Source organism: Rana temporaria, chromosome 1 (genome assembly GCF_905171775.1).
Source record: "Rana temporaria chromosome 1, aRanTem1.1, whole genome shotgun sequence".
In the NCBI taxonomy this organism is placed as follows: Eukaryota; Metazoa; Chordata; class Amphibia; order Anura; family Ranidae; genus Rana; species Rana temporaria.
Genome location: NC_053489.1, coordinates 503,841,154 through 503,865,524, shown reverse-complemented (window position 1 = coordinate 503,865,524; position 24,371 = coordinate 503,841,154). Strand labels below are relative to the sequence as shown.

The window sequence follows — 24,371 nt, the reverse complement described above, 5'->3', positions numbered from 1 at the left end:
CAAGGACAGAGGAATAATGAGTTGTATTGTGTAGTTTTCCTCCAGTCAAAATTGCAAACATTTTCAGTAATTATCTTGATTTTGTTTTTTCATCTTGATAGACTTATATTCACTAATAAGGCACCCAGGAGGGAGAGAGCCAGCATTATTCTAAATATTTTAAAATAAAATGCTAAAGGGTCTTTATGGCTTCTAGACATATATATATTTTTTATATGTGGGTCAGTCTTATTAGTATATCATGTTATGGTTTATTATACAAATTGCTATTCATATTCAGCAGAAATATAACAGTATCTTGGACACATAAAGCTAAATATGACGTTTGTTTTGAAAATAACTTAAAGTAAAAATCTTGCTAAAAAAAAAAAATCATAGTTTGCTCATCACTTTTTGATTGTCTGAAAAGGGAAATGTCTGTTTTACTTGACAGTAGCCAGTCATATTTAAATATGATCATTACATATGTTCCAAAAAAAAAAAAAGTCTAGTCTGTGGTATTTATGGTTAAAGTGAAACTAAAGAGGAACTTCAGTCTGTTCACATAATTTGTAATAAAAACATCTTTGCCCTTCTGAAGCTTCCCTCTAACCACTTTGCATATTATTTTATATATACTGTGATTCTGTACTTGCCAAATATGCTGCAGGAATTTCCCTCCACTGAGTCTGGTTGCAACCATTTTAACTGTGGGCAGGTAAAGCTGCTGCCTGTTCACTTCCTGGATTTACACAGACACACATAGGCACACCTCCAGTTCTACAGCCCTGCAACTGTCATTGGCCCTCTTATGACTCGTCCACCCTCCCTTCCTAGAAAATTCTCATGAGAGTGAGAGAGAGAGCTATGCATGATGTCATAAGCCTGGGCTAATGATCAGACAAGAAACAGGAAGTGGGCTGTATAAGGTATTTACTGGGAGAAAAAAATGTTTTACTATCCAAAGTTAAAACAACAAGGGCAGAAGATTTAAAAGATGCAAAGATAAAAAAAAATAACTGAAGGTCCGCTTTAGTTAAATTAACCACTTCCCCTCTCACACCTCTCCTATGGACTACAGCAATTTTTACCTTTCTGCTATGAATCTCCTTACAGTATTTAGTCATAATGTTGTCAATACTTAAGATAACAAAGTAATTAATATATTCTTTGAGGACAAATAAGTCCTTCTTTTTGTGATTTTGTGAAAAAAAAATATTTACTTCAGTTACCCAATCATTTGTGCGTGAAATAAGTAATCAGGAATTTGTTTTTGAAATCACTGGATAACAGAAATGAATATTCATTATTTTTCTTGAATGACGATTCTCAACTATTTTAGTAACTCAGCCTCTGTGTGTTTCTTCTGACATAAATGCTTTTACTTTGACTGTCAGCCTGCCATTTTTGAGTACAGTCTAAACATGCCTTGGATGCTGAGGTAACTCCCACATGTCAAGAAATTAGGTCACCCTTGCCCAACAAATCAGGAAGAACAAAGACTCTAAACCCCAAAGAAGACTGGGAGAAGTGGAAGCTTGGAGTGACATAATATCTCTGGAAGGAGGCAGTTTGCAAGGTAATGTGCATTATGCTGAACATATTAAGACATAATGACAAGAGCTACTGTGCCCCAAAAATGTGCACATGGTTTAGCTAAAATTTAAATGTACTTAATATGCATCAAAGCCATTTTTTTTACGTTTCTAAATAGGTTTTAATTTTTAAAAGTAAATAGTTAGAACCCTTGTAAATTTTTTATTGCTGTCTGGGTCCTTGCTAGGAAGCTTGATCCTCTATTTGTCTTGGTGGCCACTGTAACTGTAACTGAAAGCAAGATACAATCTAAACTGTTTAGGAGGCCTTACTTTGGAGAGATTTTCTCTTATTGTGTCTACAGGACCATAAGTGCAGGGAAATATTCCCAACGCGACACAGATGGTAGAAGATGGGTTTTAATCATTCCCCATCCTATATAAAATAGCATTTTACTTTACATACTTTAATAAGTATGCCCTGTACACACGATCGGTCCATCCGATGAAAACGGTCTGATGGACCGTTTTCATCGGTTAACCGATGAAGCTGACTGATGGTCAGTCGTGCCTACACACCATCGGTTAAAAAAACGATCGTGTCAGAACGCAGTGACATAAAACACAACGACGTGCTGAAAAAAACAAAGTTAAATGCTTCCAAGCATGTGTCGACTTGATTCTGAGCATGCATGGATTTTTAACCGATGGACGTGCCTACAAATGATCGTTTTTATTCTATCGGTTAGGTATCCATGGGTTAAATTTAAAACAAGATTGCTTTTTTTAACCTATGGATAAATAACCGATGGGGCCCCCACACGATCGGTTTGGTCCGATGAAAATGGTCCATCAGACCGTTCTCATCGGTTTGACCGATCGTGTGTAAGCGGCATAAGGATTATTAAATTAGGTATGCTGCTATTTACGTGATAATAAAATAGCACCATTTGGATATTACATACTACAAGCTAAATGCATGTTGAGAGATAGATAGATAGATAGATAGATAGATAGATAGATAGATAGATAGATAGATAGATAGATAGATAGATAGATAATTTGAACCCTATGTTGTATATCTCTTATATATTGTATAAATTAAGGCAATCTGAAGTTTTGATATGTATTTTATGCTCAGCAAATTATCTTACTAATATCTATAAGGGTTACTAAAAACTATTATGACTCTAAAAAAAGCTAACTGGGGTTAGTTGTAAGTGTAACAACCTAAAATAATTGTGTTCAGTTAATGGTGACATTAAGGAATTAAGAGACAAATCTGTGTAAGTACTTAATCAAATAAATGTTTGTATCAAGGGCTAAGGGCTGAAGCAGAAGTGAAATACTATACATTCATTTTATTCAACTTATCAGCATGAAGTTACCAGGATAAATTAGTCGTTCGTATACAAATTTAGCATTTTATAATGGCCAGCATTAGGATACTGAGTGCTGCAGATACATTTTCAAAAATTGAATTTGTGTTCCTCATGCACTATTTTCCAAGGTTATGTTACGCTAATTAAGATTGTGTTTATGCAAACTGATTACCAAGTAAGTTTCATAAGAAAATAAATAAAAATTCTACCAAAATACTAGGCTTGTGGAAATGCATAGGAATTAGATATGGCTATAAACAATTATACAAAAATCCATCCTGTTCATTAACGCTGACTAAACACATAAAAGAGACAAAATCTGGAAAGTGCATTATTTGGGAAAATCTGTCTGTATACTGGTGGGCTCTCATAACATTGTACAAAGAGCAGCAGAATGTGACAACTCATTGAAAACTGTTTTCTTCTCTCAGAAAATCAAAGTTGGAAGATAATTTAGAGCTAATTTTTAAATGGGCCACACATAGACCATTGCTTTTTTTGGATTGTGGTATGAAGGCAGCCGTTTAGCTAAAGCCAAGGTTACAGTAAGGTACAGTAATGCATTTAAATGTTACAATGGAATGTTATATGATATTCTTATGTTCACTCAATAAAAATGTATGAAAAAAAAGCAAGGTTACATTTTTACTGTGAAATAATTTCTTGGGATAAAGCATCAGTATAGGTTTAGAAATCTTACAGGGTGGTTAACTCATACATTTATGACTTGATCAGCAAATGAGCTATATTTTACTAAATGAGCACAAAAATATACAAAATTGTGTAAGATAAGCATCATTGCTAGGTTTTCGATAGACAACCTTTCTCTACAGAACAATAATTGGGGAATAAATGGGATCAGATAAGAAAATCAATTCACTCTATGTACGATTTTTGTTAAGGTCACAGATGTTCCAGGAAATATCAGCCAAAATTAAGATATGGTTGTGTGGGATGAATACTGAGATTCCAGATTTGTACTTACTAATAAAATAACATTAAATGGTGTATCACTGTCATCCAGATCTTTATGTACTAGGTGTGTAGAGCAAATGTATTAAAACAAAAGAGGGCCACACACAGATACTATAATACAATAGAGTAAATAAGGTACTAATCTGTACATTGCGTATTAAAGGAGAAGTAGGGCCAAAGCTCTTTTGGCCCTACTTCTCCTATAAATCACAGGAGTGCAGTTGGTTCTGCACCCCCATGACCCATTTTCAGCTGTCAGCTGATGTCACTTAGCCATTCCGGGCTCTTTGAATCGATCTGGATTTTACAGTTGGGATCTACTCACATGCCTGGACTGGCTGCTGGCTCAGGCTCTAAGCAAGTTGTTGAGAACCTGAGCCAAGCACTCCTGCCCTCTTCACAGCCTGGCACTCCAGTGAGCGCTGGATTGGGCAGGTCAGAGATCTGGTTATTAATAGTCATTAGCTCTCTGCTCATTAAAAACTGAGAACCAAGTCATCAGTGGTCTTTGATTGCTCGGTTTTCAGTCTTAGAAGTGGCAGGGACAGATGTAGCATTAAATCAATGCTGCATCCACGTACGTAAGTATAACTGTTTTTTTTTATCATAATTTAATGCCTATTTTAAGAGAGTGGTGATGGCATTTTTATCAATTTAACATAGACAAAACAGTACTCTATATTATTGCTCATAAATCATAATGGATAAATCATCAAGGTCTCTGTCAATTCATAATTTACATAAAAAACATATACAGTTATCAGTACAAGAAATATATAACAGTAGATTTCGATGTCTTAAAGCAAAATGTTTTCAATAATTAAATGCTCAGTGAAAAAGTATAGTACAAATTGTGATGTATGTAACTAGGTTGCAAATCTACAAGACAGAATTCAATTACACATTTTTAGCTAGGGTTGAATAGTTTGTTTGTCATATGCCAGTTCCCTATTGTCCAGAATAAAATAGCTTCACTGTAATTGTGGAACATATGATAATGTTCCTATCTGTTCAAGACATATAGAAAAAAGCACATTTACTTTTGAAATTATATATAATGATGCAAGTATTATAGTTTTACTAGACAATTATTGGAATTTCAAATGAACATGACATATTTCAACAAATATACTTACATTCAAATAAAATAATATATATTTTCTACTTGTCTTTGAAACTAAGTGAAATAAATGAAAATACATTTTGGTACAAAGCCATGATGTGGCATTGGAAAGGTGAAAATGTCAAGCAGATTCATTGGCTTCGTGGTCACATGATATGTGATGTTAGATGAGTAAAAAAAAAAAGAAATTATAACAACACTCATTCTTACTTTAGCCAACTTACATCCAATTGGTACACCAGCATGCTCAATTTAAGGAGACCCTATAACTAACACAATAAAATAATACTGACTGACGTTAGTCTGTAAAATAAGACAATGAATACTCACCAATCCAGCAGAAGGTATGTCGAAACTTTACTCTGTCAAAGACTAACATATGCCTCAGCTACTCAATAGAGAGTGTCAGGTAGCATGCCCCCTGCTAGATGCTGGGGTTTCCCCTATTAACCTCTACATCAATACTATGAAGCTTTCATTTCCCCCGAAGGCTACACTATGAAGCTTCCAACATGGATGAGAATCAAACCTAGACTATCATGACCAGCTATTCTGAGTGATCATCAGTAGCTGTTTCTAGCTGTTGTAGTTAAAGTGGAACTTTGACCCCTTTCCCTTAAAATCATAGCTGCATGCTGATATGGAGTTATCTTATGTTTATTAGTCAAGCAAACCTTTTTTGCTTTAACTTATAATTATTGTTTTTTCACTTTCTGGTTAGGTAAGGCACTGGTGATGTTGATGAGACTCAAATATGCATTCTGGGAAGGCTACATCACCAGTGCCTCCCTCTTCAGTAAAGGGAGATTCATCTGCTTTTTTTAAATTACAGCCACTAATAAGGTTTGCAAAGAATAAAACGCCTCTGTTATAATTTTTAGGAAAAGGGTTAAGTTCCTCTTGTTTTGCTTTATTCATTCAATGAGATAAGAAAAGATATGAAAATTGTTTGTATTACCTATGACAGTCACATTCCATCATTTTATTATGTTTTGGCACCTAGGAAACAAATGAATAAAGCTGGCTAGTATAGTCATCAAAAACATTTATTTCAAGCAGTTTAATAAATCAGTCCTAAAGTGGTTATTATAAACTAAGATCACATGTTGTACCTTCTATTGTACACATCGAGGTTCATTTACTAAAGAAGTAGATTGTTCACTTTGCCCAAAGCAGATGTGCTTACTTCAGTCATCCAGTTGTGTGCAAGTCTTGTGCATAACTGGGTATTAGTGATTTTTCTGCTTATTTGGTTAATGAACCACAATGTGTTTATCTAGATTTTAAACATTGACAACATTACCCATTTTACAGTAGATCACTGATATAACTGAGACCACTTTTCTTTTACTCAACCAATAACAAAACTATAACAAATACATTTAGGTAAATGCAGTGCTGTGGCAATAATAGAACTAATGCTAATATCCCTGAAACTTTTGTCTTATCTGACCTCTAACATAAACATATGTGAGCATGTGTATGCATGTGCCAGGATCTTTAGTTTTATTATCTGTTACTTTCATAATACAATAAATTGAAATCTTTTTGTATTTCACTAATTACAAATAAAGTGCCTGTTAAACACATGTATACCAAGTTCTACCCTCTGTTGATCTGTAATACATGTGTTTGAATTAATCTTTTCTTTAAAGGTTATGTGGTTTAAAGCACTTCTGAAGAGCTGACAGGGTTGCATGTGTTTAAAAAATCAGCTTGAAGCATCTAAATATATATATATTTTTTAAATGCATGAACTCAAGTCGCAGTGACATGCAACCTTGCAAAAGGATATATAATCAATAGTAACAGGGGTTTAGCTATGCCAAAGGAATCCTCTTAGATTAGAGCTGTTTTGTGATGATCTGTCTATTATCTTTCATCTTTCTGGACCCAGTGGAGTGTTCTGTGATGTTGGATCACATGGCTGAGTTTTGCCAAGTACCATCATCATGTATGACTGTTGCCAAAAAAAGTAAGAGCTCAAAAGATATGCAACAGACATAAAGAAAATTTGAGGTGATTTTCCTGTCACAATAATTGGGGTGCAACAGTGATTTGCAAAAAAAAAGTTTTTATTCTGCGGAATAAAATTGTTAACCTGAGGGATATGTTTTGTTTCGTATAAGGATACATTTTTTTCATGTCCCTGATGATGTCACATATGACGAAACTTGTAGGACATAGTCTATGTATGAACTAACCACACCAATTGTATACAGGTCGTTTTTATCCTGGGAACTACCATTTTAATCGCTGACTATTCACTGGATTGCTGTAAGTGTTTAGTAACATTTTCTCAAAATAAAAGTGTTTTACAGTTTTACAGTATGTGAACCCCCTTTTTCTTCCTTATTGGTCACCTCTGAGGAACATGAGGGGTTTAGTTGGCCAGCCATGTTATCTTCCTCTCCGGTCTAACTACTCAGGGATTTGCTTTGAGTGTAGGATCATTATTGAAAAACGATTGTCTAGACTCCTGTAACGTGGAGTCTAGAGATCTGGTAAGCTCACATCCTGTGTATTATCACGATGGAGGTGCACCAGGTGAATATTCATCCAAACAATAAAACATTTTTGGATATTATTTCAATTAACTTTTTTTTTCTCATCTGTCACTATGCACTTTAGTGCTCAAGCTCTATATGGACTATTTTTTAATGATTTACTTTGAACTTCATTTATTTAGCGCTACAATTTTTATTATGTATGTTTTTGCACAATTTTTTTTGTGATATTTTAAGCAGCTTTATTTCACTTAGGTTATTATCACCTGTTCAGTAATATGTTTTACTCTTTGCATTTTTGTTCATGCAGCATGAATGTTCTTCTTAAGTTGTCTAACTGTATTGTGAACAATAGAGCATTAGAAGTGTGGAAGAGACCAGTGGTCTTAAGCACTGTGTTATTACTTTGTGGGGGGCGTCTTTCAATAAACACAACCAAAAAGGGGAGGCATCACCAAGAGCAAATTTACCCTATCCCATAACATTTTAGGTGAAGATATAATGATTTATTCAATTATATTTTAGTTCCAGATATGTAGAAAGAAACCTAAAGTTCTACCTTCTGTGTTATGCTAATTTGTAATATTTCAAATTCATTTAAAGAAAAAAAGTCCTGATTCCTCTAAACAAATAATTATTTATAGAACTTCAACACATTTCCTTGAACTCCTAATCTTTGACATTGAACCCTACCCTATCAGTAACACTAAATCTAATGCCTAAAAGTTAGCCGCTGTGTTTCCTCACCTATGAAATCTAACCATGCATTCAAAACTGTAAAGTCAAAATTTTTTTGATCATAGAGAATGGTTAAAACACATATCCTGTAGATATGACACTCTTTAAGTGTAAATCCCCTCTTACACAGTTATCATCGGAACAAGATTGCTTTCTCTACTATTTTTAATCTGGTGACAACTCAAAAATTTGAAAAATCATGACTTACAGTCCCTGTGACAGTATTTTCAAGAACTATCTTACTATTGAAGTGAACCTACCTAATGGGGACTGAGACTGCAATAAAGCCGAGCAGGGGTTGTAAATCCTCACTACTTTATCCAAACCAGAGCTGACAAATATGTGCTGAACAAAAATAATAATTGGAACAAGCATATTTATCACAAATAATACATGCTTTAAATAATATTACGCTTAAAGCTGAACTTCAACCAAAAGGAGAAGAATGGCTCCCCCACCCCTTTCCCTTACTTTTAGCACATCATTATTTTTTGAGGGGCAGGTACCTGGTTTTGACAGGTACCGCACCCACTTCCGGTCAGCAATCCTAGTATCATTTTGGCCCCATTCCTACCCCTGCAGCCTTCTGGGACACATCAAAGTCCCAGGAAGCTGTGGGACCATTCAGTACAGCTCATGCATGCACAGTAAACAGCCATCTGCAAAGCTGTATGCAGTCACAGCTGGCTGCCGACAGTTAATATGCTGATGCCGGGAACCAAATCCCTGGGAAAAAAATGGCTGGGTGAGGACAGTGCTGGTTGCTGGGAAAGGTGAGTGTCTGTAGACACAGTCCATATTCCCATTGCATACGTTCCTGGAATGAGCTCTTTAAGGTACTGGGTGTTGTAGCGGCCGCCAGCTGGATACTGGAACCTGTGTGATAAGTAGATATTCGGCAGCACACCAAGGATCATCAATTTCGTCCAAATGGTTTTTACTCAATAAATATCATATCACAAAATAGTATAGTGCAACAAATCGGAGCCAGTGAGTGTCTGTTTCTCCAAGGTCAACAGCTACAGCTTTTGTAGATGATCACTTTCCACGGTTCACTGAAAAACCTTTAATTATAAAATATTTGTTTTCCTTATATCATTTTATGCTTGTATTTTCAAGCTTATTTACTTATTTTGGAAAATTTCCAAAACATTATGTACCTACTCTCTCTCTCTCTCTCTCTCTCTCTCTCTCTCTCTCTCTCTCTCTCGCTCTCTCTCGCTCTTTCTCTCTCAATTCATGCAAAAAAAAAAATGTTTTATGTTGCTAACTCATCAAATAAAATGATTGACTCTCTTGTTGAAACAGAAACAGTTAACATATCATTCATTTTTCTGCATTGCTTCTGTCGCATTTCAGCAATAAAGCCTATTGTATTATGTGGAAAGTGAGAAATCACCACTGCTCAGATTTTTGTTTTCGACATTTATTTTCCTCTAAATAGTTTTATGCACGTGTCAGAAAATCCATTTTGCTTTAAAATGTGTGAAATAGATGAAGACTCCATGCTGCCTAAGCCATCAAATTCATGTTGTGACAGAACCAGGGAACTTTCATAGCAATAATCCGTTTAAAAATCCAGACTTTAATGTGCAATAATGTCTACGACCACTGCATAGAAGCTGCATCGAAACAAATTCCCTTAGATAGCCAAGCTTCAAAGAGAGCAGAAAATCCTCTGTACCCTTCTAACCACAACACAAATTTAATCCTGGCATGGTTCATTAGTGAGGATTTCCTTACATGGAAATCAAATGTAAGACCTTTCTGTGTGGTGTTACTAAAATACTGTAGGCATGATTTCTACAATCTAAAGCAGAAGAAACATTGATATGGTGCTCGGAGCAACCAATCAGGTTTCCACTTTTATTTTTTAACCAACTTTGGGGAAATTAATAACAAAAATGTACATGTTACTGGGCAGTACATCCATTGTTTTTGCTCTAGGTTTTTGCTCTAGGTTGCAAACTATAGATAAGTAGATAGATACAACGATAGATAGATAGATAGATAGATAGATAGATAGATAGATAGATAGATAGATAGATAGATAGATAGATGAACTGAAGGATTTATTATTTAGGGATGGTTATAGCCCGTCAGGTGTTTTGCCATCTGGGTCACATTGTGGAGATTTAACTTCCTGTCCCATAGCCACAATAGCTAGACCCCTTTCACACTGATGAGTTTTTCAGGCGGCAATGCGCCTGCGGTATTAACCCTTTTTCGACCGCTAGCGTGGGTTAAAACCGCACCGCTAGCGGCCGGATACCACCGCAATTCAGACGGTATAGCGCCGTTAAAAATATCGGCGCTATACCACCACCACACCTCCTGCCCCGTTGTGAAAGGGGCCTAAGTTAGAAAAAAATCCCTCTAAAGTGAAAACAATCCCTGGTAGCTACCAGGGTCACCCCACCCCCATTGGAAAACTTCCTTTGTTCTGGTGACCACTCAAAATGTTGGACTTTCTCTTACTTTCAGTGATAGCAGTAACCAGGACAAACAGAACAGGTGAATCTCCCTAGGGCAGAAAAAAAAAGTTTTGCCTTCAGTTATATTTTAAACAGGGCGAATGATTCAGTTGACAATGTATTGCTTGGTGCAGTCTTTTAGCAATAAACAAAGATTTAAAGACTTGTGCATGTTGTCACCTCTTAGAAGCCTTGGGACTGTTGTCAATGAAAACTTTAGGAACACTCTGGGTACTAAAGCTGCAATCATAAATGCCTAAGGAGTGCATGGACAGATTTTACATATTAATCTACCATCTTGTGCATAAAAAAACAAAAAAACACAAAAAACTTCCATTCTATTTTTTTATATTTAGCATTTAATGTGGAAATAACAATTTGAAGACCAGGCATTATATGGCATATTTTGTTTACATGTGAAAAATCGTTTTGTTTTTTTTTTGTTTTTTTTGCTGAACCCCCAAATATTATATATTTTTCTAAAGCAGAAGCCCTAGAAAATAAATTGGTGGGTTTTGCAATTGTTTAATGTCACATGGCATTTGCGCAGCAGTTTTTCAAATGAAATTTTTGAGAAAAAATATAGGGCCAGATTCACAGAAAAAGTTTCAAATTTGCTGCGTCGTATCTTTATTTGTAATTCACAAACAAAGTTACGACAGTGTTTGGCTAAGATCCGACAGGCGCACGGCTTCGTACGCCTTCGGATCTTAGGATGCAATACTTCGGCGACCGCTGGGTGGAGTTTGCGTCGTTTTCCGCATCGGGTATGCAAATTAGCTGTTTACGGCGATCCACGAAGGTACACGCGTTCGTCGCATTCTCTTACGTCGTTGCTAGTCTTTTTTTCCCATCGCAAACTTACGCCTGCTATTTCATGGCTTAGATTTAGACCAGCCATGTTAAAGTATGGCCGTCGTTCCCGCGTCAAATAAATTTTTTTTTTTTTTTGCGTAAGTTGTCCGGGAATACGAAAGGACGTAATGCACGTCGCCGTTCAAAAAACATGTCGGGGCGCCGTAATTTCGCGCAAAGCACGGCGGGAAATTTCCTAACAGAGCATGCGCAGAATGTTCGGCGCGGGAAGGCGCCTAATTTAAATGGTACACGCCCCATTTGAATTAGGCGGGCTTGCGCCGAACGCATTTACGTTATACCGCCGCAAGTTTACAGGCAAGTGCTTTGTGAATCAAGCCCTTGCGCTGAAAACTTGCGGCGGTGTAACATAAACGAGATACGTTACGCCGCAGCGCAGGTACCTGAATCTGGCCCATACTTTTTAAAATTTGAATGCAAAAAAAAAAGAAAACAATACATAACCCAATTTTTTGGTAAACCCAAAATGTATTTTGGTAAAATATAAAAGATTATGTCATGCTGAGTAAGTAGGTATGATGTATGATGTATGATGTCACGCTTTAAAATTGCGCACACCCGCACAACAGCGACAAACAGCGTACATTTTACTATCCATGGTTGACGTTTTAAAAGCCTTTACAGGTTACCACTTTAGATGTACAGAGGAGGTCTAGTTCTGGAATTACTGGCCATGATCTGACGTTCACAAGGATAACTCATGTGTGTGAGACGATTACGGTATGTGTGTGTTCGGGACCATCGCAGGCATTTGCCTTTTTTTTTTAATTGTTAATTTTTTTTTATTTTTTTATTTTTACTCTGTTGCTTTAATTTTTCTTTTTTTTTCGATCACTGTTATTGCTGTCACAAGGAATTTAAACATCCTTGTAACAGAAATAGACATTTGACAGGTACACTTTATGCAGGGATATGGGTCTATAAGACCCCCAAACCCCTCATTTGCACTTGAAAGGATTCAAAACATTAAGACTGTTTGTCTTTTGGTCTCTGACTAGCCAGCGGACATGTCAGCTAGTAGCTCGGGTCTCACCGTGGGACCGCTGAAGGCGACAGGAGAGGAGGGGGCCCCTCTTACTGCTTGTAATAACAACAGAGTGGCTGGATAGGGGTGAAAATGGTATTGGGGTGATGCCTGCAGCTGCAGGCATCACTCGGCACAACCACTTGAAGTCAAATGATGTACCAGGTATGCATAGGTGTGCCAGGTGTGCCCAGGCACACCCTAATCACCCTGTGAGGCATAGATTCCCCCTACTGTCCCAGCCATGCCGCTGCTGGCATCCCTCCTCTCCTCTCCCAGTGGCTGATGCTGCGGGATGTTTTAGGATGAATGGGGGAAGGGGCTGGTAAATATGTAATTTACTGACCCCTTCCCTTTCTGAATAAACATAGTGAGCGATCGTTAGTGTGTGTTTGAGCTTTGGGTACACACCCTAATGCAATAGGCTGTGCACACCTATGCAGGTATGTGACTTGGCAGTAAGTTATTAAACCCAAAACCAAACATGTAATACATTGCAGCTTAACAATCGTTATATGCGTTGACTTTTTCTCCTCTGTTTTCTTCTGGTGATCTGGTGATCTGGCCAGTACACACCTCTTTTAATTATAACTAGTATTCATTTTCCTCCACCCTGAATGAAGGAGCACAGGGACACATTTGGACAGCAGCATTGTCAGTCTCTGGAGAAGAGAGTGTTAGATTAACTAGCAGATTAAGATACACTAACAAATTGAAGCCAAACTCCAGCTCACACTGCAGTTACATGGCAGCTACAGCAAGAGCTTTGTTCCTTTTGGGATAAAAGTTTTACATGAATAAATAAAATCTGATCATTGTAAGCACCCATGTAAGTGGTAAATGGTTTGCCTTAAAACTCTAACTACTACATTTGGAGGAGTGCTTGCTCTGTTGAATAGTAACAGACATACTGGCTGGATCATCAGATTTAAATAAAGGAAAGTAAGCAAAAAACATAAAACTAATACAGCCATCACATCTTAGAATTGGTAATATAATAAATGTTTGTTTTGAGTGTAATACTGTAATACCCTGACTTCTGTAAAATTGTGACATGTTTGTAGAATCCCACACTACTACACTGCTGTAACTATAGTACATTTCTGGAAATTGTACAATCCAATTGTAGAAAGGAAAATGTTTTGTGGGATGGAGAAGATAAAAGATGACAGGAGGCGTTTAGGATTTAATTTTCAAACAAAATTGGTAAATGGGATGAGAGATCTTTATTTAAATCTTTCAAGATCATTCAGCCTTGGATGACCGGACCTTGACAATCACTCTATGACTAATTTGTCTACCTCTATTAATTTTAAGGACATATAAGGCGTTATTTGGTATATTGTTTTATTGCACACATTGCTCAGATTATTTTATTATCAGCTGACAAATGTACAATTTTTTTTTTAATTTTGTTAATACATCTGAAAATTAAACTTTTAAACAGAGGTCCACTGACATCTTATGACTGGATACTTTTGTTTACCTACACACCTTCAGTCTTCATTTGATCACCATAATTGGCTGTTTTGGTTATCACATGATCAGAAACCACACTGAGTGATTTTAACACATTGGGGTTGATTTACTAAAACTGGAGAGTGCAAAATCTGGTGCAGCTGTACATGGCAGCCAATCAGCTTCTAACTTCAGCTTGTTCATTTAAGCTTTGATAAACAGAGCTGCATCAGATTTTGCACTCTCCAGTTTTAGTAAATCAACCCAATTGTAGTGAAGTTCCAGAATAATCCTGACTAATAATTCATCCAAATTTAACAAAATGTTTATATAAAGGGCACTGCACCAAATGGTCCAATAATAAATGGTTCAATAGTGTTATGAAATAGTAGCCCCTTCCTGTGCTGATAAAAAATGAAACAAATTTCCCTTTAAAAATATGTCATCGACAGCTAATTTTTTAGTAGCATTCCAGTATAAACCCAACCAAACCTAAGAACGTTCCCACAGACGATCGTTTTTTTCTTTTGGTTTTTTAACCATCAGATCATTTTAAAACAAGTTCCTAGTTTTTTCACCGAAGTATAACAAACCGATGGGTCCCACACACGATCGGTTCGTCTGATGAACCGATCGTGTGTATGCGGCTTTACTCTTCTACTGACTCTAATTTGATGTTGGAATAAAATCCTTTTGTAACTTGTTATTATGAAACTTTAATAAAAAATAATTGAAAGCTTGTTTTGTCTGAGTATAGATCTATGTTTGTCCCAAGCATGTTTGATGCCATTAACTGTTGACTGGCTCACTACCTCTGCTGAAAGTTCTTGATTTTGGTTTCATATTGAAAAAACTGCCCTCCTGAAGCCTATTCACCCCCTGATGTATTTAAAGGTTTCAACTAGGGTTGCACTGATACCGATATGGTATCGGGGCCGATACTTTGGCCTCGTACACACGTCCGAGGAACTCGACGGGCAAAACACATCGTGCTCGTCGAGTTCCTTGTGAAGCTGCTGAGGATCTCGGCGAGCCAAAATTTCCCATTGAACAACGAGGAAATAGAGAACATATTCTCTATTTCCTCGCCGAGATCCTCGTCGGCTTCCTCGGCCAAAAGTGTACACCCGCCCGGGTTTCTCGGCAGAATTCAGGTCCGATCGAGTTTCTGGCTGAATTCTGCCGAGAAACTCGGTCGTGTGTACAGGGCCTAAGCATTTTGGCAAGTATCAGTACTCACGAAAATGCTCCAATACCTGAGATTTATACTGGAAATGGTATCACGTTGGGGGCGGACAGTGGTATTGCTAGGTAGGTGCAGGCCGACCCGTCACCTGTATGTCCCAGACAGCTGAGGTGACTGGGCTGCTCCTCCTTGCATCCAGCCGGCCACCCATTCAATTCACTGCATGGTCTTTAGGGCCATGGGGCAGAGATTAGGTGTTCTGACCATGAAGCGGAGGAGCTGGAGAGGAGACCCCCATCGCTGCGCGTAGGGATATGTGTCCCGGGATATCTTTCATCTGACACCCGGCGGCACCAGCAGCTTCTGGACTTATTACGAACTCACATATTATACTTGCAATAAACATTGTTCATAGCAGATTAGGTATAGTGACCAAGCCTTTAGCCTATAACTATAGGCTAACTCCCTGAAGATGACCTTTAATGGCCCATGCTATTATGCAGGATGTTGTTCATCCCTTGTAAAAGCAATGAAGGTGATTTAAAAAAAGTACAGTGTTAAAAAAAAAAAATAGGTATCGGTAATTGGTATCAGCAAGTACTTGAGGAAAATTATAGGTACTTGCACTCGGTCTCAAAAAACTGGTATCAGGGCATCCCTGGCTTCAACTGCGTCTCCCTTTTGCCTTCTTTCCTCCAGACAAATCAACCCTTAAAGAGCATAACTGTTGCATTATACAATGTTTCTTTTCCAAAGCAATGTGTGACAATCTAACCATGCATGAATAAAAAAATGATTATTAGTTATAACTAACTATCAGGACATGAATAAGATGTATTGGAAAATCCATAGGAATATGGTTTTCTGAAAAAAATAAACTGCAAAACCTGCTACTCAGTAAGGAGTCTCACAAAAAGCATAGCCCATATTAATAACAAGTGATCCTTATTAAGGCAATGCTCAGAAGTCGTCTTGTATGAAAACATGTATAAATATTACCTCCCTAGGAATTTTGAGAAAGAGTACACAGTCTCTTTTGTGAGAGTTTTTTTTTTTATATGAACCGTCTGTACTACCCCACAAACAACAACATCCATGTCTTCATTCCCCAACTTTTATTTTATAAAGTTTCAAGGATTAGATTAATATTTATATGGCAACAATGCAGTTTAATACAGTTAGAACCTGTGTAGTTGACATTTTGCTTGTGTCAAATGGGTTCTGCATTCTCATGAAAGTCTATGGGACTGGAAACTTACTTGAAGCAGGTCAAGTGAAGGTCATAAAAAGCTAGGTAAATTTCAGGTCTTATGCACTTGCCAATAAATTCTGAATTATCTTAGAAAACTCTCAAAATGCAATCAAACTGATGCCATCAGACCAAGCCAAGAGTTCATTGACACAGGCCCTTAGGCACACTACTTAACATGGCAAAAAAGAACTCTGTATATGGAAATTAATCAATTATTGAACCCCAATCAGCACATGGATATCACAATGAAGTGCATAACAGTAACATATAAAACATTTCCCAGCATATCATTAAAAGTTAAACTTCTAATATGCACATGTAAAGTTGCACTTTATATCATTGAACACATTAGAAATTTTTGAACAAGTAACTGAAAAAAATTAGTGGTCCTGTCTGAAGAATCACCCAGCAAATGGTTTGATGTGCGATCCATACATTAGCCTAAGGCTGGTTAAATCTTAATAGGTGTGGTTGGTTTGCATATATATATTTTCATATGCATACTGCTCTCTAAAATGCTTGCAGGAAGGCTTATTCTCAGATCTGACAGCTTGAAGCTTGAAGTAAGATGTGTAAAAAAAGCAAGCTAAGGAGAAGGGTATTACTGTAGGCACCAACATTTGTGTGCTTCGAGGTTCCAGTATTGGAAGTTAGCTAAATATTTTGGTTGAGGGAAATGCCCAGTGTTGGCAAGGGTATGGATTGTTCTGCTATGGGAATGGCATAAAATATTTCCATGTGGTCCGATTTGAGTAAATCAAGGGGTTTCTTACCAGCTACATCTGTTTTCTGCATAGAGTATGTCTTTGTATACCTGCTTTTAATTGGCTATCTTTATTGCCTCCTACAGATTTAGCTGGATTTTGTGACTACTATTTGTGAAATCTATTGTCTTATTGGACTTGAGCATTTACATTTTTATAGATAGTCATAACTTTTTACAGACAAAGGTGAAATAATATGTAGGAATATTACATTAACTTAGAGAAATATACTAGAAATTAAAGATTTTATGTTCCAATTTAATGCTTCACATGTAACCTCTTATATATGGTTTTCAGCTATTTTATTGTTTGACAGTATTATAGCAATTCTTCTGCTCTTATATAGCCAAGTAAAGGTTATTTGTTGCAGATTCCTGAAAACTATAGCAGTACAATTTTGTTCATTCAATTTTTCCAAATTGTTTTATCTATGATATAAATCTAGCAACACACAACAATATTTATCAATTTATACCATTAAATATTTAACTACTAGAATGATGACATTTGTTTCATCTGTGAAAATAAATGGCTACCTGTTCATTTGAAAGGAGAAGGTACATCTTAGATATCGCAACAACTGCTCAGCTTCCTTTTTATTGGCTTAGAAGTCTATCTTAACGTAAAACTTTTGGTGAACCTGTAGCCAGGTTATGAACATTCAGGCATTTACATATTCTTCACAATGAATAAATGAGCATAAAATTGAAATCTAGGTTTAATAGACCCCTTTCTCGTCCTCGTTGAGGCCCCTTGCACACTTCAGCCTGGACCATTTGGCTGCCCAAGGACCAGAGCACTTTTTGCAATTCGGGACTGTGTCATTTTAACTGAAAATTGCGTGGTCGTGCGACGTGGCTCCCAAACAAAATGTACATTATGTTTTCACACAAATAGAGCTTTTGGTGGTATTTGATCACGGCGACAATTTAAAAAAAAAGCAATATTTTTTACTTTTTGCTACAATAAATATCCCCCAAAAATATATAAAAAAACGATTTTTTCCTCGGTTTAGGCAGATACGTATGCTTCTAATTTTTTTCTGGAAAAAAGCGTTTATTGATTGGTTTGCGCAAAAGTTATAGCATCTACAAAATATGGGAAAGAATTATAGCATTTTTTATATATTTTTTTTTTTACTAGAAATGGTGGCGATCAGCGATTTTTATCGTGACTGCGACATTATGGCAGACACATCGGACACTTTTGGCGCTATTTTGGTACCATTTACATTTATACAGTGATCAGTGCTATAAAAATGCACTGATTACTTTGTAAATATGACTGACAGTGAAGGGTTAACCACTAGAGGGCTAGGAAGGGGTTAAGTGTATGCCAGGGAGTGATTCTAACTGTTATGGGGCGTGGCTTACTGTGACAAGACATTGATTGCTGCTCCCGATGAGAGGGAGCAGACGATCAGTGTCCTATCTCTAGGCAGAACAGAGAGATGCTTGTTTACACAGGCATCCCCCGTTCTGCAGCTCCGTGACAAACGATAGCGGGACACCGGCGGACTTCGAGCCCGAGGGTCCACGGAGCTCGCAGCAGGGTCACGCGTGTGCCACTGGTGGCACGAGCAAGCCCAAACAGCGGCAAATTTATAGTGATGTATATTTAGGTCAATTTGCCTCTCTGAGCCATTCTACCAACGTAAATGTTCGTGATTCGTTCCTTAAGTAGGTAAATAGTATACATGCTTTTTATAAGGGTATTCATAGCTGGTATGGACACATCAAAGGTCCAGCAGTGACAGTGTTTGCTCCTACACCAAACAACACAGACATAATGATGTGTGACAAGTGCCAATTGGTGAGGCAGTACCTTGGTTCATGACAGCCTAGACTCACAAGAAGTGGGTTGAATGATTTAGTCAGCAGAAAAGGGAGTACAATTGGGCATAGTTTGGTGCAGAACAGGGCCAGATTGAAGGTCAGCATTACAGTGAAAATAGGACTTGTTTCAAAACTAATTTACTATTTGTTGAGAATATGTAACTATTTGAATGTCCATAGCCTGGGCATAGGTTTCCTTTAAAGCTGGCCATGCAAAGCCATATCTTGCCACAATTATATGATAACATTCTTGTTGTATTTGCTAGTGACGCTAGTGCTCATCATATTTTTCAAACCCTACCTGTACTAGTAACCACGGCTATGCACGTACCTGGCCACTTATGGTCAACTCTAGTTACCAACTAGTTACCAACTATGTAATGTGTGAGGTGACACTTCTATGAAAGATTCAGGCATTTTCCTATGACAGAAATAGAAATGGTGTGGAAAATGTGTGAAATGTTTTCTTTTCTCTCCTCCCATGGCCTGAACAGGAACTTTCATATGTAGTTTTAGCTGTGCGTAATAATAACATTTATTTGTGCTCACACATTCACTCATTCTATAAAGTCTATGGCCTGCTCTAGTGTGCAGGGCTTCACAAAAGCGGACCTTAGGTTAAATAAATATTATATTTTCAAGTTGTACTTAGTAGTCCTGTGAGACCGAACTTAATAAGACTTGATTGTTTCACATCAGCTGACTGAATATTATTATGGGGAAATGAGATGAGGTGCTAATTCTTTAATCCTAAAGCACAAAGTGGGATCTGTAGTCCAAAATGTGTGATCACTTATGGCAGAGACATACAAACATAAACTAAGGAAGTTTAAATATGGAATTGCAGAGTATGAACTCATTTATTTTATTCTATGAAGAAATTTTAACACCCAATCTAGCACAAGATAATCTGTATGATATATGGTATCTACAAAGCTAGAGGAATATAATAATACACCTTTAACAGGAACATATAGAAAAGAAAAGAGGGCACACCAACCTTGTGCATTACCAAAAATAAAATGTATTAAAAGGTGTAACAGCAATGATCATACTCACATAAAGACGTGATAAAAAATGTTTGTCAATGCAACAGCAAAGTGAACTGTATCTCTAGAGTCTGCAACCTAGACCAGAATTTATGGAGTACCAGACAGCATCGCAGAGCAGCCTACGCGTCTTGAGGGAGAACCCTCTTCCTCGGAGCCAAAGCGAGCAAAGACGTACAAGCATAAATTAAGGAAATTTAAATATGGAATTGCAGAATATGAACTAATTTATTTTATTTTATGAAGAAATTTGAACACCCAATCTAGCACGCAGTAATCTGTATAATATATGGTATCTCCAAAGCTAGAGGCCTATAAGAATACTAACAGGTACACCTTTATCAGGCCTGAGACCTTTACATGTTAATCAAAGCATATAAATCATTAAAAAATATAAAATTGTTTAGAAATTGTAATTTAGAGGAAAAGTTCACCTTTTGTAAAAAAACAAATAACAAATGCACATGTTTTTGCTGGTAAAAAATTAACATGTTTTATTTTTTTACATATGCAGATCGCAGGTGCAATGTGTGGATCCTGCAGACACTCAGTACCTCTGATATGAGCAGGTAGTTCCTCAATGGCAGGAAGAAATAATGGACTATAAAAGAACTAAGAGAAGATCCCCCTCTTGCTGTCACAAAGCGGAGAACGCTGGTGGCGGAAGGTGGGTCACTAGGAGCATGTTACATCCTAATTATGGGTATAACATGTAACATGCTCCTGAAAGTGAGCTTAGCCTTTCAATTAACAGGATCTCTTCCCTTTCCACACCACTTTATAAATAAAAAATATCAAAACAATTCAAAGTTCTTTACGGCTTGGCTTCCAAACTATAGTCATTTTCCATATTGATGCAGTACAGTTCCTATAGTAATTACCAATAGCCCTATTCCTATTTTGTCAGTTGTTAATAATGATCTTTTTTCATTGTAACTTTGGTGTTTACTACTGCATGTGTAATTTAGCAATGGCATAGGCCCCTCTTATAGCACCCAAATGGTACCCACATGATACTGTATGGCATAAGAACTTGTTTTACCATGGTGGAGTTCCTATATGCTCATGGGCCTTCAGCCCTGGAAATATCAGTCTGTATTTTTTGGCATTCTGGAATGGCATTTTGGGGCACGTGTAGGGGAATGATACACTTTTGTTTGCATGTGATGTTACCCATGGCCACTGGACTACATGCCCCAGCCCAACAGTCATAGTTCCCTACTCTAAGGCTGTTACTTAATTTTTTGTAATGTAACCAACCAATGGGTGGTACTGAAAGGTCTGAGAATAATTACTCATTTTAACCACCTCAATACAGGGCATTTACTGTGCAGGCCATTTTTCAGCTTTCAGGGCTGTCACACTTTGAATGACAATTGCGCGGTCATGCTACACTGTAATTATGTGAAATTTTAATAATTTTCTGCACACAAAAAGTTTTTTCATTTGGTGGTATTTGATCACTTCTGGGTTTTTATTTTTTTCTAAAAATATCGAAAATTTTGAAAAAAAAAAAGTTTTTCTGTCAGTAAAATTGTAAATTAGTAAAGGCATCTTCGTGTTTACATGTGACCGGCTGTGATTGGACACAGACAATTACATGGTTAAAGATCTGCGAGAGCATGCGAGGGTGGTCATTCTGTGAGGCCATCATATGAAGTCCACCCAGAATGAGAGCCACACCGCCTACCCGTCATTTGACGGTGGGCAGGCAGCAAGTGGTTAAAAAGATATTGTTACATAAAAAACATCAAAACACACATACATTGAAATTAAATGCAATAATCTGGCTCAGCTATCTATTTAAATCATCTATCTATGATAGAGTAAGTCAGAAAATAGAAGTCACTTTACTAACGGAGACCTGTGTCACATGGGTGACCAGCCAGACTTAGAGATACTTTGTGACGAAACGTGGTATCCAACCACTGCCCTTTTCACCAACTCATGACAAAAGACTGGTCAACCACACCGCGCTGTCACTTAAGCAACAATGACCCTATCAGCCACACCCTGCACACAGATATTCCAACTTACGGGACCACAATCTACTGTAAGTGCCAACAGACTGAGAGTGATTGTCACTGGGTTAACTAAGCAATTAACCCTTTTAAACTGCCACCAGATTTAGAACTCTTCACAACAACAGCAATGACAATTATGATTTTAGAATTAACATCTGTACACACAGTGTCACCACAGACAGATATGATCAGAGGATTATACTACAGTAGCACAAGGATTTGTTTTTTTCAAAAAATAGTTTATTAATGAAAAGGGTAAAATGGTGCAAATAAAATATCTACAAAGAAAAAAAACAAAGCTATTACCAAGTAACCGAGAGACAACAATGCAACAGAGAAATAAAAGGGAGTTGAGGGTGAGAAAACTTAAAGAGTAACTTCACTCTTGCAGAGAAAAAAACATTCCCCTTAGGGAGATCTCTGTATATTGCAAGGATTATAACAACCTTTGTTGCAGATTTCTACCTTTTGTTATTCTTACGTAATCCCTGTATGTTCCTCTGAGCCTCTGTGCGTGGGTCATATTGGGAGTGCGGCCATCTCATTTTTTTTTCATCTATGTTCTCTGCAGCAGTGACAGGGTGTGCACCCCACCTGACACTTTTTTACATGCAGCCTAGCAGATTTCACCTGGAGCAGTTATTTTGTTTCGTCAAAGTGAATATTAATCTGTAGCTTTAGTGTCAGTGGAAATGATAATAGCCCCCCAGCAATGGTGTCAGTGTATGCAATAATAATCCTCAGCACTGGTGTCATTGGGGCAATAATAACTCTGAGTATTTCTGTTAGAGGCAGAACTATTAAAGTATAACTAAAGGCAAAACTTATTTTTTTTAGTTTTGGATACAGTGGAGAAAGATTAGAACACCTGTCAGTTGTTATTCCTGTCTGTGCCCCCATTAGGGAGATCCCCCCTCCTCTATTTGTCCTGTTTACCATTATCATTGAAATTAAAAGTAAAATAAAATCCCCAAATTTGGGTTGCGGACATCTTCCAATGGGGATACTAGTTCTGGTGACCTGGGGATCCCCAAGGAATTCCCTTAATTTGCAGGGATTTACTCTCACAACCTGTTTGGCTGGAAGTGAAGGGAAATCACTGAAATGGAACATAGATCGCAAAAAAAAATCTGATTGGGGCTATAAACCTCTTTTGCTCTATCCAGAATAAAAAAAAAAAGATTTGCCTATAGTTCTACTTTTATCCTTTCACTGGCAGTCAATGGCAGTTCCGTTTAACACCCCTACCCCTCCATCCCCTTTACAAGTAGTCAGTAGCAGTGCTGTTAATCCCCCTTGCATTAATGGTCAATGGCAATGCTGTTAACCAAGCATCTTCACCTTGCATTGCTGGTCAGTGGCAATGCTGTAAACCTCCATTTCCTGCGTATTATTTAGCCAACTAATAATGGGAATGGGAGGGATAAATACAGAGAAATGTGCATGCATTGCAAAGATTATAGCTTTTTTTTTTTTTTACACTTTAGTGAAAATATTACTACTCCGCTGTGTTTAATACTGTAAAATACTAATGTGCATGTTTTTTTAAATAGTAATAATAGCAATTAAAAAGGACATTTTAAACTGATGTTCCACTCCTGATGAAGTATTGACTCATATGTCATAGAGCAGTGGTTCTCAACCTTAATAGTGTTGTGACCCCTTGATAAAATTTCCCAGGTTGTGGGGACCCCTAACAGTAGAATTTTTGCAGCCCAGGTTGTCAGCAACCAAGGCAAGACAAGTAATTTGCCCCTAACCCATGGACATTTAGGGCTCCCTGCGTCCCTTCCACTTGTACAGTATTAAAACACCTTCTGGTACCCTTTAGGATGTACCACTCCATCTATGTTCTCCTTTCTTTCCCTTTTATCTCTCTATCTTAATTTCTTGTTTTTTTGTTCCCCATCCCTCTCTCTAGACATATTTCCTGTTCTTTTTCTCCCTCTTTTCCTCTCCCTTCCATGTATTCTCTATTTTTATTCATTCTCTTACTCCTTTTGGGGCGGGGGGTGAGTGGCAGTGCTGGGGGAGTTCTGATCAGCCAACTTGGATGCTCTTGATCAAGATCACCTGCTAATCATCTGAGAACTGTAGTGGAGACTCTAAATGGCAACTCTAATCCCAGGTAGTGTTACCCAGGGATGGACTGGCCATTGGGACTACAGGGAGTTTCCCGGTGGGCCGATA

At 37.4% G+C, this 24,371-nt stretch overlaps 1 protein-coding gene across 2 annotated transcripts in view; it reads right to left on the bottom strand.

Annotated features, from left to right (window-relative positions):
• PCDH10 (protocadherin 10) overlaps positions 1-24,371 on the bottom strand; it is an 86,671-nt gene that overhangs the window by 5,279 nt on the left and 57,021 nt on the right. Inside the window, exon 5 of one of the 2 annotated variants that reach the window (XM_040330932.1) lies at positions 5,953-5,993. The exons of the other annotated variant lie outside the window; for it this stretch is intronic. Coding sequence (XP_040186866.1) covers positions 5,980-5,993 — 14 coding nt within the window. The 3' untranslated portion in view covers positions 5,953-5,979. The remainder of the gene's footprint in view (positions 1-5,952; positions 5,994-24,371) is intronic. 2 annotated transcript variants of the gene reach the window in all.